The 15753-nt window shown below is 40.7% G+C and overlaps 1 protein-coding gene across 16 annotated transcripts in view; it reads left to right on the forward strand.

Moving 5' to 3' along the window:
* Positions 1–15753, forward strand: part of GRIP1 (glutamate receptor interacting protein 1) — a 327070-nt gene that overhangs the window by 162652 nt on the left and 148665 nt on the right. Inside the window, exon 1 of one of the 16 annotated variants that reach the window (XM_071802452.1) lies at positions 4218–4413. The exons of the other annotated variants lie outside the window; for them this stretch is intronic. Coding sequence (XP_071658553.1) covers positions 4359–4413 — 55 coding nt within the window. The 5' untranslated portion in view covers positions 4218–4358. Of the gene's footprint in view, positions 1–4217; positions 4414–15753 lie in introns of those variants that run through there. 16 annotated transcript variants of the gene reach the window in all.

Raw genomic sequence — 15753 nt, forward strand, 5'->3', positions numbered from 1 at the left:
CAGTCAGTGTGTGAAAGGAAATGTTTGATGCAGCATGTCAGCGGAATTTAACCAAGAAGTATCTTCTGAGTGTATATATTACCATGAAATGGAAGAGTGTGAATATTCGAGTCATGTTTTCTGGATTAAAAAGTGCATTTTTTGCAAACTTTATAGTTTTCCTCAGACACAATTTGATATTTTGCAGAATTTGTTTTCTTCATTGAACACTGTATTTTCACAGAAATTTCCTGATCATCATATCTAAATGTTACAGTGTATAAAGGTTATAATCTTCAATTTAATTTAGAGAAATTTCATTACATGATTTTTTTATCCTGTAGAGAAGTGTAATAGATCTAAACAGTTTTGATTCATTTATTTCAGCTAATGTGATCTGGTAAGATTAACCAGAAGATGGTGTTTAAAGAGGATACATATATTATACTGCTTGTCTTATCATATGAAAATATGAGCTTCTTTCATCTAGTGACCTTCTACTGAGTATTTATGAATATAAATTCAGTTGAGAAAATATTTGTGTGTTATATATATCGCAGAGTTTATAAATAACCTTTCAGACTCCTGAAGTAAAGAATGACTGCAGCAATAAAAGTGATACAAATACATGCTGCTGTCCAAAAGAATCAAAATTAAAAAGGAGATTTTTACAGATAAGACCAGAGAAAATAGCAATAAAATATGTAGCTCTGTTAATTAATAAGGAATCAATGTAATTAGTAAAGACTTTAACCTGTGTTATATAGAATATAAAGAAGCTTTTAGTATGTCTGACAGTTTTGGTCTCCTAATATTGCATTACCTAGTCTTCCCTTCAGCCTCCTTCCTTTATTTTTTGCCTCCTCCCCCATTTTTTCTCCTGAACAACCAGTTGAGTCCTGCAGAACTGAATAACTGAGACCTCAGAAAACACTGGTGGGCTTTTGGGAAAGTTGAGACATTTAATAATCACAAATCACAAATTTTGTATTTTGAACAGTTAAGAATACCTGAAGCATACTTAGATTGATTTCACAAGCAGGACTTTGGGTAAGAACAGTTCTGGAAATCCTAGTAATTGCTGCCCTGCAAGAAAAACAAACAAACAAAAATGACACACAACACATGGGCATCATGAGTCAATATATTAGATTAGTTCCAATAAATGGATGACTTGAACTACCAAAAAAATAGGAAAAAATCTTGCAGTAAATACAATATATCATTACATTCGGTGTTGTACTTGAAATATAAAGTCTTTGTCTTACTAGGTCTTCTTGAGGTGTTCAAATCTGCAGATGATCTCCTTTGACAAGGACAGAAAAATTGTCTGAAGAAACATAAACAAAAAAATAATCCTCTTGATTTGGTTGGAAGAGGCTATATCTGTACTTCAGAGGCTGTTTAACATATGCATCAGTTATCTAGAAGAAGTAGTAAACAACACAATAAGCTTTTTGGTTTAAGGACTACCTCTTTTCTCTGTTAGTAGAGCCTTATCTGACCAGGACTGCAGCTATTTCCACACATATGTATCATGGTTTCTGTATTGCTGTTACAGTTTTATGCATTTATATACATTGTTATGTAATCACATTGGGGCTCAGCATGTCCTTACAAAAAGGCTTTCTTTTTCTCCTGTGTCTGAACTCTATTTTTCATGACCTTCTAGCTCCATAAGTGTGTTCTCTTTTGCCTCCTCTACCAAGGAGGCTGAACCAGGGTGAGCCATATGGAGTCAGGCCACAGAGACAAGTAGAAAACAATTTTTTCTTATGGTGTGGATGCAACTTCTTGCCGTTCTGCGCACAGCAGAAGTCCTTAAGGGTGTCAAAATTGTGCTCTGAAAGAGAGAACACAAAAGCAGACTCTCGAGTCGAGAGCTGCTCACCAGAAACATCTTCTTTCAAAGGGCAGGAGGAGAACTGCAGGCTGTATGGCTCTGATGCTGCAGGGGATGGCAAGGTTTGTCTCCAAAGAGCTGGGAGTGGAGACCTGTCTGCTTGGTATAGACAGAGCTGACCCCACACTGTGCAGTCTTACTTGTCTGTATTGGCTTGGAAGAATCAAAGAACAAATATTATGGCAGCTAAAAGATCATCTTGCAGAGTCTTATGGTTACCTTTGAGGTAAGGGGAGGTGTTCAGATGGGTGTCTCTGAGCACGACAAGATGTGCAGCATCAAGGACAGGCATGTGGCAGACAAAAAGACAGTAATATGGATTCTGGATGCTGGTCTGCAGGAAGGGAGCAGCAAGTTCAGGGCAACTTTGGCATCTCAAACCTGAAAGAGCAGTGAGTGGGGGCTGTGTGCTGAGGCTGTAGCCTTCTGATAGTCTCTGGAACAGCTTTTCCAGTGCAGCACAGAGGAAGGAAATGGGATACAGGGTGGTATTTATTTGTGTTATTGATGTCAAGTCTTGTTACCCGAGCAGGAGGTGGCAAGAAAGAATGGTGGCAAATTTTCTCCTCAAGCATGTTGGCAGAGTGCTACTTACTCCTTTCTTGGTTTCATCTTTTTTTTGTGGGACAAGACTGCACACTTCCTCTCCCCCTCTGTGATAGTCCATGATTTTTCCATTTCCTTTCCCGACCACTGAATTACACTGGCTTAAACTTTCACATTCTTCCCCTGGTTTAACCCCTCCTTGCACACCCTGTCCATCCCTGGGTGGAGATCTGCAGCTCTGGGGCGGGAGTGATCAGCCCATGGCTTCAGGTGCATCTGTTTTTCTGCTGGTTGGATTTTACAGCCACTTGGAACAACAGCAGCTACAAGAAGCGATAACAAGGTTGGTGAACAGATGACTTGATTACCCCTATCTGGTTTTAATGAAAATGAAATAAAATCAATTTTCACCAGGCATCTCTGGGCAATTGCAGTTGTGCTGATGGAACGTTTCACCTTGGCCTTGGAAACAGAGCTGTTGCTATAACCAATAAAACAAAAATAAGAAAAACAATTACTGTAATAGTGAGTTGGAATATGGGAAGTACGGAGCTGCTGATGCAGCGGGAGAGAGAAATGGCTCCAAGTGTGAAAGCTGCCTATACCTCCTCCTGGCTTTCGGTAGCTGACAGTGGAAGATGTGCACCCTAATGCTGGCCGATAACATTAAATATAGTGATGGATATAAAGTAGTAGAAAATAAACTGAGCAATTTTGTAATTGAAGCAAGTGAACGGGACAGAGTACATAAAGACAGTTTTAAATCTTATCACCCAAGTGAAGCAGAAGTCTTGACAAAGAAAGAATTATCTGCTGTTTTAAAGGAGAATATTTGATGCAGCGCTTGGTTTCTGTGCATTAATCTGACTTGACAAACTTTAGCTTAGTTTTGTTTGGTTTTTAGAATGGGTGTGGAGTTTTGTCTTTTTGTAAATTTTCAGCTCCATAAAGGTGGGCTGGAGCTCTCACTTAAGTGGTGTCCTCCACTTCATCTTTTTCTGAATGAATTGTCAAGGCAGGTACGTTTTCTGTCTTAATAGCCATAAGAGGATGTAAAACTACTGGTGGGCTGAAGAAATCTTACAAATAGTGCAATGTTTGGTGAAACAAGTTCTCAGGGGCACTAGAAGCTGCTCTCTTCTCTAGTGAGGGGAGCAAGCCAGATTCACTGTATTTTCTATGCAGCATCATTTTATGTATTTTGGCGTGATCAAGTGCTTGGTGGTCCTGCCCACACACAACAATCCATCACTTCCCTCCGACTCTCGCCCTCCCCTTGTGGTCTGTGCTTTAACAGCTGTAATATACTTGTCTGCGATTGTCAAAAAGCTTTCCTGGTGATAAAATCAGGCTTTTTATTTCCTTTTTTTTTTTTCCCTACAGATCCGTAAAATTAATTCTTTAATATGCTTTGATTATAATATTTTCCATTTGAAACAGGCTCCTCCTCCCCCAGAAGTAGGATTCCTAGTATTTTTGCCCTATTTATCCAGAGGGAACCGTAAGGGAACAGAAAGATGCAAGGGAACAGAGAGGAGAAAAATCGCCCCATGTGTTGAAACGCGGGGCCCTTTGCCTGGCACAGCAACCACCGCTCCCTGCACAGCCAGGGACTGTGAGCGGCTGGGAACGGCTCCCTCTAATATCTGAGTGTGCAGCTGGATGCTTTCTAGCTTTTAAAGAAATCCTGCTTTTTAAGCCCTGCATCTCCCCGTGCAGGTGGTGGTGGCGGTGGTGGTAGTGAATGACACAGCTGTGCTGGATGACATGGAGCTGATCTCTGCATCAGCCAAGAGGAATTGAGCTTTGTCACTCCCCGCCGGGGCTACCTTTCGCCTGGTATGTGCGGGAGGAGGAATTCAGAGGCTGCTGCTGCATTCACCCGAGCAGAGCCCTGAGCGCGCTGTGCCAGGGCAGGCAGGCAGCAAGAATGATAGCTGTCTCTTTTAAATGCCGCTGTCAAATCCTGAGGAGACTTGCGAAAGGTAACGTGCTTTCCTATTTATTCATTCAGGGACTCCGTTGCAACCTGATGTTTTTACTTTTAAATACAACCGTCCTTCCAATTTACTGTCAGGCAACAAAGAACTGTGAATACAGCAAGGTGTAGGGGCTCTTTCAGTTAAAATCCTTACATGTCCCATGCTGTGCTCCTGCTAGGTAAAAAGGTTCCTGTTTCTTTTTTTTTTTTTTTCTTTTTTTTAATGCTAAAAGGAGGATTTTTTTCTAAGTCAAGTGCTGAAGTTATTGTGAGATGTAATTGTTTTGTATTTCTGCTAACCACTCGGAGTCGTCCCTCCTGGGTCAGTGCATGCTCTGCCTTACTGGGAACAACTGACAGGGATATTCAGAACATATATCCAGGATGAGTTTCTGTTGTTTAATGCTTTTTGTAAGCTATTTCTATCAATGCTTTGGATGCCGAAGACTCTTATGTGGTGAAGGACAGATAACAGCGTGGGTTTTTTCAGGGCTGCACTCGGATCTCGTGCTTGTGAAGTTAATTTGCCTGTTATAGCAATGTGCATTTTACGTACTGTAAATCTTTGTGGCCTTTGGTTTTATCATTCAGAACTTTAAAATACTACTTGCATCTTACTCTGAGTCCTGTGTGATTATTAAAACAGCTATGTGGAAACCTGTCTGGGTAAGACACCTTTCCTCTTCAGAAATAAATATGTCTTAGTTTAAAAACAAACTTAATTTTAAAAAATTCTGTTACATAGAGAACGAAAAAATATCAAATGTAAAAAGGGGTGGCTGGGGATTTTGTAGTGGTTTTTGGTAGAAACTTCCAACATTATAGTAGCGTTATGTGACTGCAAATGAGAAGCTTCTGGTTTTTAGCTTGACTACTGTGAAACAGTTCATGGCCATTACTATGCAGCTGAAAACACATCCATATGTAAATGAAACTATTTGTATTAGCCAAGCTTGAAAAATCAGAAATATTTTATTAGTCAGTATAGCTCCAAATCAGTTAGTGTTTTATTTTGCAGAAGCATGATAGAGTAAGATGCTAATACAATGAGGTCAGTAGTGCAAAAAGAGAAGAATATCACAATCAAACTTATAGAATGCATTTTCCTGTTCTGTAGATTGCTTTATGAGGCCACATTGTTCAAAACATATGCATTCAAATATTAATATTTATTAATCATCCCTTTGCTTCTCTTCCTAATCTGTGCTGGGTAACGTCTGTTTTTCTTGTATGTGTAAAATGTTTCTATTTCGGTAGCTTTATTACACATCAGGTTGGAAGTTAACATTTTCTCTTTTCCTGGTTTTGAGTAGAGGAACCTTTTTGTCTGCTGATGTCTTTATAAGGCAGATCTGGATCCTAATTTAGTTTCTCACTGATGAGAGTTGTTGCTCTACTTAAATACAGTTTCCCTGGGAATAATCAATATTCTTATACATCATAGCCACCTTAATTCTTTCACTCTTCTGTCATTCAACAGAACTCAGGCTGGTGGGTTTAAGTTTTTTTTTCCTTTGAAATAATCTTATCTTCCTTTGAGACTACTCACTCCACCCACTCCCTCCCAATAGGAACTGGCATGATACTATTGATTTTTTTTGCATTGGAGGAGTGTGCCTTATTCTTGTTTTACTATTAACAGTTCATAAAAAAAAAATATAAAAATAAACCAGTCTAGAGGTATGTTCATATATTCTTTTGTAAACCTTACGTACGCCAGACCAGAGTTGCTGTCCTGATTGACAGCCTCCTGAATTTTCACCATTTTAAGTAAAACCATTGTTATTTTAGCTAACTCTACCGTGTTCTATGGTCTTGGCTTTTGCATCTCAGCCGCCAGTAATGGATTGCTCAACACAGTCAGACTAGCTGAGGTCAGGGCTGGACCTTGATGTTGCTAGTGTGGAGAGGACTCTTGCCACCAGCTGACAGTCTCCTGCTGCTGCATCAGCTGGGAGATCCCCTTCTCTCCTGGCTTGCGAGTCCCAGCATTTGGTGCTTTCATTGAATTCCTTTGCTTCAAAAGCAATTTTCCTTGCTTTAGTGCTTTCCCCCAGCCTGTCTCCACTAGGGTCTTTTCCTTCTGCGTTAATCCTATACCTTTGTGCGGCTCCCCAAAACAATTTCTTTGCTATCTTTCAGGCCCTGCCATGGTGAAAAGAAATGAATATGCTGCACACTTGATTAGTGTCTTGTGTTTTTAATAGATTATACACATGCAGTTAAAATCTGCTTTCCTTTATTTGGGAATCTCCTTTTTCATGCCTGACTTGACGAAGTAAGCTTGTAACTTCATTTTTTGTTCTTTCAGATAAGGATGTAAGTGGAAATGTCTCATCTGGGCAGTTGGAGAATCTCCAAAAGCAATTCTTCCCAACAGGGAGATGTTCAGGCAATATTGTGTTTTACAACAATTACACTCCCCTCTTCCTGTACTTCATCTTAATCTTTCAAAGAAAAAAGCGGGGTTGTGTCTCTTTGGATTGCTACACGTGCCTAGTTTGTAATTTAAAAATCTCTGACAGGAGAATCTTCAAGTGTTGTGAGCGAATTTCAAGTCAAATACACCATGAAGTTGTGGCCATGCTCTCTAAAATGTGGTCAGTGACCCACTGCTTCTCTTCCTCACCGTATCTGTGAGTCAGAGCCAGCAACGTGACAACCCATACTTCTGTCCTCAGCTCCAAGGCCAGCTCCAGATGGGAATGTTGGTCTCCTCCTCTGCCATCAAACTTACGCCAGTCATGGGACACAGGCACAATTGTAGAATCACAGAATGGTTTGGGTTGGAAGGGACTTTCAAAGATCATCTAGTCCAGCCTCTCTACCCCCTGGTCCTCCTTCACCACTGCCCCTGGCTCATGCACTCTTTCTGTACTGTTTTGCCTCTCTGGGTGCAAGGGTTGCTGCATCTGCCAAGGCTGCTGTACACCAAGTCTTCTTCCGTATTCCCACTGTAGCAACGACCCCCTCTTAGGTCAAAATGAGTGGCAAGCAGGAAGTGCACAATAATTATTCATGCAGGAAATTTGAAATACTATGACATTAGTTCCCTTAATGTGTATTACACTTGAGTCTCTATTTTGGAGGTCATTACATTTTCAGTAATGAAATTGCATGTTACCAAGCTTAGGTGAAGCTCCATATTTGTGTCTCTTAACAAGCAACCATGGAAGAAAAGTTTTACTTTATTTGATGATGCAATTTGCAAGAAGGGTGCTGTGTGAGATTGTGCTGGTTTGATTGAACCGAGGTAATTTTCTATGAGGTTAGTTAATTTTCTTGTTGATAGTTAGAATGGTCTTTGTTTTGAATGTAGTTCAAGAATAAGATGGCATCCTAGGATAGAGTTGATATTTTTCTTCCAGTAAGTCTCCAATGTTTGGGGCTTAGCATGAAAGAATGTAAGAACTCTACGATGATCATACTTAGTGGTAGAGAAGCCAAGGTAGGTCGTCCCTCAGTTTCTCATGTTTTGCAAGTAAGCAGGTGTATATCGCAGGGAGGAGCAGATCCAGGACAGCTGGCTCAGGTCGGCCAACAGAAGTATTCCGTAGCATGAACATCACATTCCATGTTTAAGTGGGGAGTTCCTCAGAACAGCCCTTTTTTCCTCAATGTCTGTCATGCCTGTGGGGTTCCTGCTCCTGGAACCTGATTCCAGAACCTTCCCTGTGCCTGGCTGTTGCTCTCCACACCTTTGCTGAACTTGCTGTGCTCGCAGTGTCTCCTTGCTGGGAACACACGTTCTAGTGTCTAAGTATTTACTTTGTATCATTTTCCTTTTATTATTATTTTATTAAACCTGTTTCTGTTTCAACCCAGGAGTCTTTCCTCCTGTTTCCCTTCCTTCCCTCATGAGAAGGAAAGGTGAGGGAGCAACTGTTTTGCTGTTTAGCTGCCAGCCCAGCGCAGAATGGCAACGGAGACCATTGTCTCGTACATGCTGAGACATGGTTTGAATTTAGATCTACTCTATCTAGTGAAGAAACAAAAAACCGTTCCTGTTTTCTACACCAGCGTGTCGTTTCCACGCTCTTTTTCAGTTATGAGTTCTTTTAATAGCAGTTAAAATGTTTATGGTGGATGAGGGTTGGTGATGTATGTACCTGATTTTCTTCGTGCATAAATCTCTTATGCTTTTAACTTGGAGCTGAAATATTGCTGGCTCAGTCTCTTTTTAGTTGTGATTATCTGTATGTATTTCAGAGAGAGATACATATATGTATGTATATACATTTTAAGCAATGTTGAAGCAGTTCTGAAGAGATATTAGGTATCTTCCCTACCATATTAGCTACTAAAATTTGCACTGAGAAGAGGTTTTTTAAATTTTTTATCTCTTTCCTATCCCAGAAGAGCAAGGTAAGCCAAAAGCTATATTAAGAATCTGAAGTAGTAGCCATTTTTATAGATCTCCCTGTGAGAAGTACTGGGCTCAGAGAGAATGGTAACTTATATTTGGATCGGTTAAATATAAGGAAATGCCGCATTTCAAGTCGTAAGCACAACCACAAATCTGCTCTTCATACAGCTTCTTATATTGTAGAGTGAGTTTTTTGTGCAGTGGAGAAACACTAGGATTTTTTTCCCCAAAATCTGTTTCTGTAAGACCTTGGGCACTGTGCAGTATGCTGTGCATACCAAAGAGTCTGTGGTAATCACTTACATTGAATGTACATGCTAAATCAAAATTGCATGATTTACAATAATTATGTTAAGTATAACAGTGTAGTCCAATCACAAAGACTTGCTGAAATGTGTAAGCTGGTCAGGTTTACAGCTAAATTAACCACTTTATAGTTTAAAAATTGCCTTTCAAGCAGTGCATTACACAGCCTATGCTGTGGTTAATTTATGTATGGACATGTTCGGTTTTTTCCTTTATTAGCCCCAAGAATGGGTCCTTTAGGAAGCTATATCTACTGCATAAAGTTGCTTACAGAAATGTGTCTCTTTGTTAGAGGTAGGAATGCATTTTTTTAACATACCCAGGTCGGTGAAGTTATTCTGGATATTATTATAATGGAAACAGAATAAGAGCACTCTGATAAAGATGTCAAATGTTGCTACATAGCGCATAGCATAAGGAGCTGAGTGGTCTGCCTTTCACCCATCAAAGCTTTATAGTGAATTTTCAAGATAATTTATCACCTACTGCACATACGGATTCTTTCTGCACACATAGATTTTTATGCTCCTGAGATGTTTCCAATACCGTGAGATAAAACAAACCTAAAAAGCAGGATGGCACACTCCAATTTACAAGATGATCAGTTATCTAAAAATTGGTTTGGAGCCTAAAGCATCAAAGGATGAATTCTGAATGTAGCTGCATGTGGGTTATACTTTGCTTTGTACACAAGCAACTACAACAAGAGCAAACCCGGATTATTATTTTTTTTTAAGTGTGAATTAAAATTGGTGTTAAGGACTTGACAACAAGGCTGTATACTATCTTATTACAAACTTACCACTGTTCCACAGAATCAGGATTCCCTGGTTGTGACAGCAAGTTACCGGCCTGTACATTGTTTTAATAGTAATTTTAACCATGTGGTCTCTTTTTCTCACTAAATTGCTTATAAACTTACTAGTTTCTAGTAATAGAACCAAGTCAACAGCTTGCTTTGAATGAAGTAAAAGTCAAAAGTAACAATATCTGTTGGGAATTTTGAGCATAGATAAGTTTCCCATCTTTCTTAAACTACTTCTGAATATTCAGCAAACTCCTAGAAGTGCTAGCTAGTTCTGTAAACAGGCAGTTAGGGTGGGTTTGCTGGCTTTGTGCATTTGATTGGGGTTTTGGAAATGTGCTTGGAGGTTTTTCGTACTCAACATGTGTTTATCCAAGTTGTCCATGTCTCTAATTATTTTCCGTTCTGTTTCTAAAAGTTACTTCTGTGTTTCTTCTGACTTATTGAACAGACTGCAGTGAAAGAATAAGGAGTGGAAGCAAAATCTGTAAACTCTCTTTTCTGGTATCATGTGGGAACTTCAAGGCCACCTCCAGCGCTGCTGCCCTTCCCCAACAACAGCCATTAGGACATACATCGTGAGAAGGCAGGAGACAGAGACCACAGGGGAGAGCTGTAGACAAGTCTGTCACTAAAGGAAGTTTCGTGTCCTTGGCACTTGGATTTTTGGTTTTGTTTTTGGTTTTTTTTTTGGGGGGGGGGGCGAAGTCTGGGATACAGCCCTAGCGTGTTTACTCCTTTTTCTGCATCACTGGTTAACAGCAGTTACTGGAGTTGGCAGAGACTGTGGAGAGCAGAGAAGACTACATAACCTTTTACCTTCTAGGTTTTTCACCCATCCTGTCTCTTTTATTTCCACTTAAGGGCATCTTTAGCCAGGATTATTTCAAGATTGCTTTGAGATAGTGAGTGCATGTGTTAACGATTGCAGAAGGAGAAGGAGAGAGATTAATTTTTGTTAAGATGCTCCCTCTGTAATTGCTGTTTATGCTTTCCACCGTAGTGTATATGCAGATCTAAAGCAGATCTGTTATATTTGATGAGTATTAGTAATTTGCAATATTGTCTTTTTGTTCGAAAGATGTCTTTGAATGTATTGTTGTAAGAAGTAATGAAGGCAGGAGAAAAGGTTTTTCTCTTCTGCAGCAAGCCGATCACAGTTCACAAGTTCAGGCAATATTTCTTCACCGCTAATATATTCAGGAACTGGCAAACTGTTTATTAATTATTCAGGATGATCTAAAGTACAGCAGCATACTAACCAATCTGTGTGAAACTTTGATAGAAAAGAAAGACATAAAAGCACTTCCCAAATCAAGCGCGTACTATGTAAAGTAAGAGCGCTGCTGCAGCCCTTGATTGTCTGAGGATGAACGTGTGGCTGGAGTTCTGCAGAGAAATTATCTCTTTTTTAGATAAGGTGATGTGATTGCATGCAGGCTCCTGTAAGGTTTGCAGGAAAAACCACAAGCAGTCATATAAAGAGATGGTAAGTGTCCATTAGCTATCTGATATCTATCAGATATTAGTAGCTGATATGGCAGCTCTGATATCTGCTGCGCATGTAAGATGGAGCAAGTGTTTTTCCCAGCATGTTTGGATTTGCAGGAGCTGGGTACATTACAGAAGTTCTTGGCTAGTTCTTGCCAAACTTCTTGCACAGGAGTTCAGCAAGCGTCTTGGACTTTGTGCCTTGTCCCGTGCTGCATGGTAGGGATAGCAGTACTTCTCTCAAAAGCACTATGAGCAAAATTTTAAAAAAAGTTAATTGTGTGGCTCTCTAAATATTAAAGATTAATTGAAACTATGTAGAAAAATATAGTCTATTGGTAAGTGATGCCAGTTTTAATATGAACGCAGGTGAGACATTTGAGCTATAAATAATTAAATCCTTGGCTGGCTCATGGATGGGGCTTTGCACAAACGTCTTTCCGAGTATCACCGTTGCTGCAGGATAGAAGGACATTGCAAATGTTTTATGAGTTCATCTTAAATGTCATCATTCTTTCAGATAGTTCTGGCAGACATCAGGGGACAGAGACTCAAAAATACTGCAGCATTTTGTTCCTGTCAGGAACCCAGTCTGGATGAGTGTCCCAGAGCACAAGGAAGGGGTGGGACAGGCTGGAGCAGAGAGGGATAGGTCTGTGCAAAACCATGCATCCATCCTTGCGCTCTCATGAGAGTGCTGTGTTTCCTTTTGCAACCAAATTAGCTCTCTGTCTGTGCAAATCTGGTGCCCACCAGGAGTTTTTATTACTTGGAGTGAGGGATATCCACAGAATTACATAAATGGAGGTGAAGCCTGTGGAAACATAGAAAGTGGAAGAGTGGCATGGAGTAGGAAAAAAGAGGTGGTAGTTGTTGGAGGCCTTTGTTTTGCAGTCAGTTGGTGGGACCTGTGGCCCCAAGCACACTGGGGAGCTGTGAGTGCTCTGGTGGAGAGTGAAGGGAGCTGAGGGGAACGGGTGGCAGGAACGGGAGATGTGGCACTGCCTGGAGCTCTGCAGAGCAAACGGGAAAGGGGAGAATGGGTGAAAGAAGAGCAGTGAGGGGGATGTGAGAGAAGCTGGAGGTGAAGCAGATGTGGCTTGTGCTGACAGTGCAGCCTTTGCTGCTGGAAAGGTGCATGTGAAGTGAGGAGAAACAGGATGCTGAGCTGCTGAGGGTTAAAACAGTAAGGATTAAAAACTGGTCATTGTATGAAGATGTTCTATCCCATATAAAGTTAAAGTTTACAGTTATTAAGTAGTACTTGCCTAGAAATTTTAGGAACATACTGCAAGGTGAAGCGTCAGGTGGAAATGGGCTCTAGTTCCTCGTGTGGCCAAGTGTGCTAGGGAAGGATGGCCTCACTCTCTCATGTGCTTTATAAATACTTAGTTTTGGTATCTCCTAAATCAGAGATACTCTGTGGAATAGAGATAAGTGCACACGTGCGTTTTTAGGCAGATTTCTGCATCTTTACAGCTTAATCTGCCTCCCAGCAGGACTCCAGGGAGTAGTGTCCCATCTGCATTTCAGTCTCTGCCACTGCAGCGATGCTGACATGTTCTTGCTGCTGGAGTCCCGCTGCAGGCACTGTGCCTGAGCAGGCAGGTCTCTCTGTCAGCGTGGGTTGCAGCACCTCTCCAAACAGCTGGAAGTAAATTGACAAAAGGTAACCTCATTTCTGCTGCCCTACCGGCATTCCCTGTGGAAGTTTTGCTAGCCTGGGGGGAGGGCTGCTTGGCGACAGGCAGAGGGACTGTCCTGGGTGAAAACTATCCTGAAGGCCTGAGTTCATGTTTGTTGTATTCATATCATTTTGTTTTTTCCTCAAGGGAAAAATCTAGTTGTTAACTTTGGAAATAATTAAAATACTTATTTTAAATAGATGAGGCCTTCTGCATCCTCTAATTGAGTTACCATGATGTTACCACAGGCACCATGTTATTCTCTCACTTGTGAGTGTATGAAGTTTTAAAGAATGTTACTCCTTTTTGTCTCCATTCTTCTTTGGGGGGTTTGCTTTATAGCATCACTCCTCTAATAGTTAGGGACCTTTCAAGACTCTGTCTTCAGCATATTCAGCCCTGGGTGAAGATTAAAAGAAGGCTTCAGCCCAGAAAGTTGTTATTACAGAGGAATGGGCAGTATTATATAAGTTTCCAGTGCATCCTCTATATCTTATCCCTTGAACTGCTCAGGTGCAGTTTTTATTAATGCTGTTAGGAATTATGTTTTCAGGAGAAAAGGAAGCTTCCATTAAGGTGTATTGGGACAGAAAAATTACTCCAGATTTGACTGATTATGAAGAGGCAAACACTAGGCATAATTTTGTAGGGAAAAAAAGTGTTAGTGGAAATAGCATCTCATCTAACAGGCTTACTCTTCCTTAGCTTCTCAGTGGTGAGTAGAGGAAGATGTCTAGCAAAGAAATACCAGCTAGTCAAGTGACTGAATTACCACAGCGCATTCGTAAATGTCACCAATAAAATACCGTGTAAATCCCCAGTACTCTCAAGGAAACATTTATACTTTTAATGAACTGGAATTTGACAGCCTTGTCTGGCAGAAGAAATTGTCTCCAGCATTTGGGTTTCTTTTTTGGGATTTCAGCATGTGTTGTGACGTGTCAGAGACCAGTGCAGCTTTGTGAAGATGGGTATGTTGTTCTCAGCTGTATCGCAAGCCAGTCATGAATAACAAAGATGAAATTTCCTGCCATGTTACGAGGCTTAAGATGATGTGTCATTGCCTTCTCCTCAGCAGTCAAAAGGAGGGCACCTTTTGAGTACTTAAGTTTTCCAGTGACAGGTGAATATTCTTTTTCCTTTAGTGGCATGCTTATGTACATGTAGATAAATTTCTGTAGAAATATATTGTTGTGGCATCTGTGGGTCAGGACTCCATTTTACTGAACCTAAGCATAAAATTAGCACAGTTCTTGTTCCATTAAGCTAAAAGCAGTTAGTAAGTGAGAACCTGAGCAAGTATGTAGTATGAGCAGTTCTTTTTTACTAGACAGAAACAAAATCCTTGATAGTAAAAAGAAATATAAACTTTGTAATTAATCTGTTTTCTCAAAGAAAGAGAAGGAACAGATCAAAAATTGACTCTGTGTTAGGTTTCATTTTACTACTTAAAAAAAAATGCAGGGAAGTAGAGTGTTGGTGAGAGAGTTCCTTGGGAAATGTAGGAGTCCAGAAGATTGTCTAGTTGCATCTCATCTCCGTTTTAGCTCTGGAGCTGTGTAACAACACAGTGATAAATGTGCCTGACAGCCACTTTTGTTATGGAGCTTCCAAGTCAGCAGGAGTCCTTCCAAACACCGGCAGGAGCAAGTGAGAGGCAGGTTATGCCTTAGGAAGTGCTTGGGCTCCCTTTGTAGAAGAAGTCAGTTCCCTCTTCAATGCTGCTATTATGGACCATGTCGGGACGGTTCAGGCAAGGCCACCAAACCACCAGCAGCAGGAGTTCCTGCAAACATGAGCCTGAGAGCCACTTCTTATGCGCATATGCTATGTAATATTGAAGAGCAGCTGCTCTGTGTTGGCCGACAGCTGCATTGAGGTAGTAACTTTAACCCCAGGGAGTAAGACTGACTTCTCTTTTGTTGCATCTGTGGCAGTAGCACACTGCAGACATCTCTTTTGTTCAGCATAACAGAAAATCTTCAGCCAATTTTCACTTAGTCCCTACAGAAACGTAATTTTTCTGATCACAGTGTAAACTCTGCCTTTATTTTTCATGGGGTTCACATCCTCACAGTTTACCCACACTGAGAGCTTGGAGTGGTTGGGCTGGGATGCGGTGTGCTCAGTACTGAGCTTTGCAGTGCCTTCAGCGTTTCAGATCTCAGTTTAGCCGCAAGTCAAACGATAGTTAACAGTTCTAGCCAAGTCAGTTTGACTTTCAACGCATATTTCAGACCTGCTGGGTTGTTCCACACTACCATGTGTTTTGGTAGTGTGTGGTTGTTTTGTTTTGTTTTTTTTTTGTTTCCCAGTTGTCAAAAGAAGTGCCTCTATTTTTGCAGACAAATAACAGGGTAAAGGAGGTCACAAAGGCAGTGATGAATCCAGGCTGTTTCTTCTTCATGATTTTCCAACTGATTAGAAAGCTGACTTCCAAACTTTTTCCTAATTTCTGCCATTGGACAGCAAGGGATGTTGGACATTCTTCACTGGGCATTAGTCACACGGGCCACTTACCATTTGGAAGTGGTTTGCATGTTGTAGATGTGTTGCAGTTGGAGAACTCCAGCACAGTGTGCTGAGGCACTAGTTCTGTTTGTCAGTGGTTCAAGTCATGGTTCAGGTAGCAAAGAAAAGGTGACTTAAGTGCATCTGTGGGACACCAAGTGTGTATAGGTAACTTTGAAG

This window comes from Patagioenas fasciata, chromosome 1 (genome assembly GCF_037038585.1).
Source record: "Patagioenas fasciata isolate bPatFas1 chromosome 1, bPatFas1.hap1, whole genome shotgun sequence".
NCBI lineage: Eukaryota > Metazoa > Chordata > Aves > Columbiformes > Columbidae > Patagioenas > Patagioenas fasciata.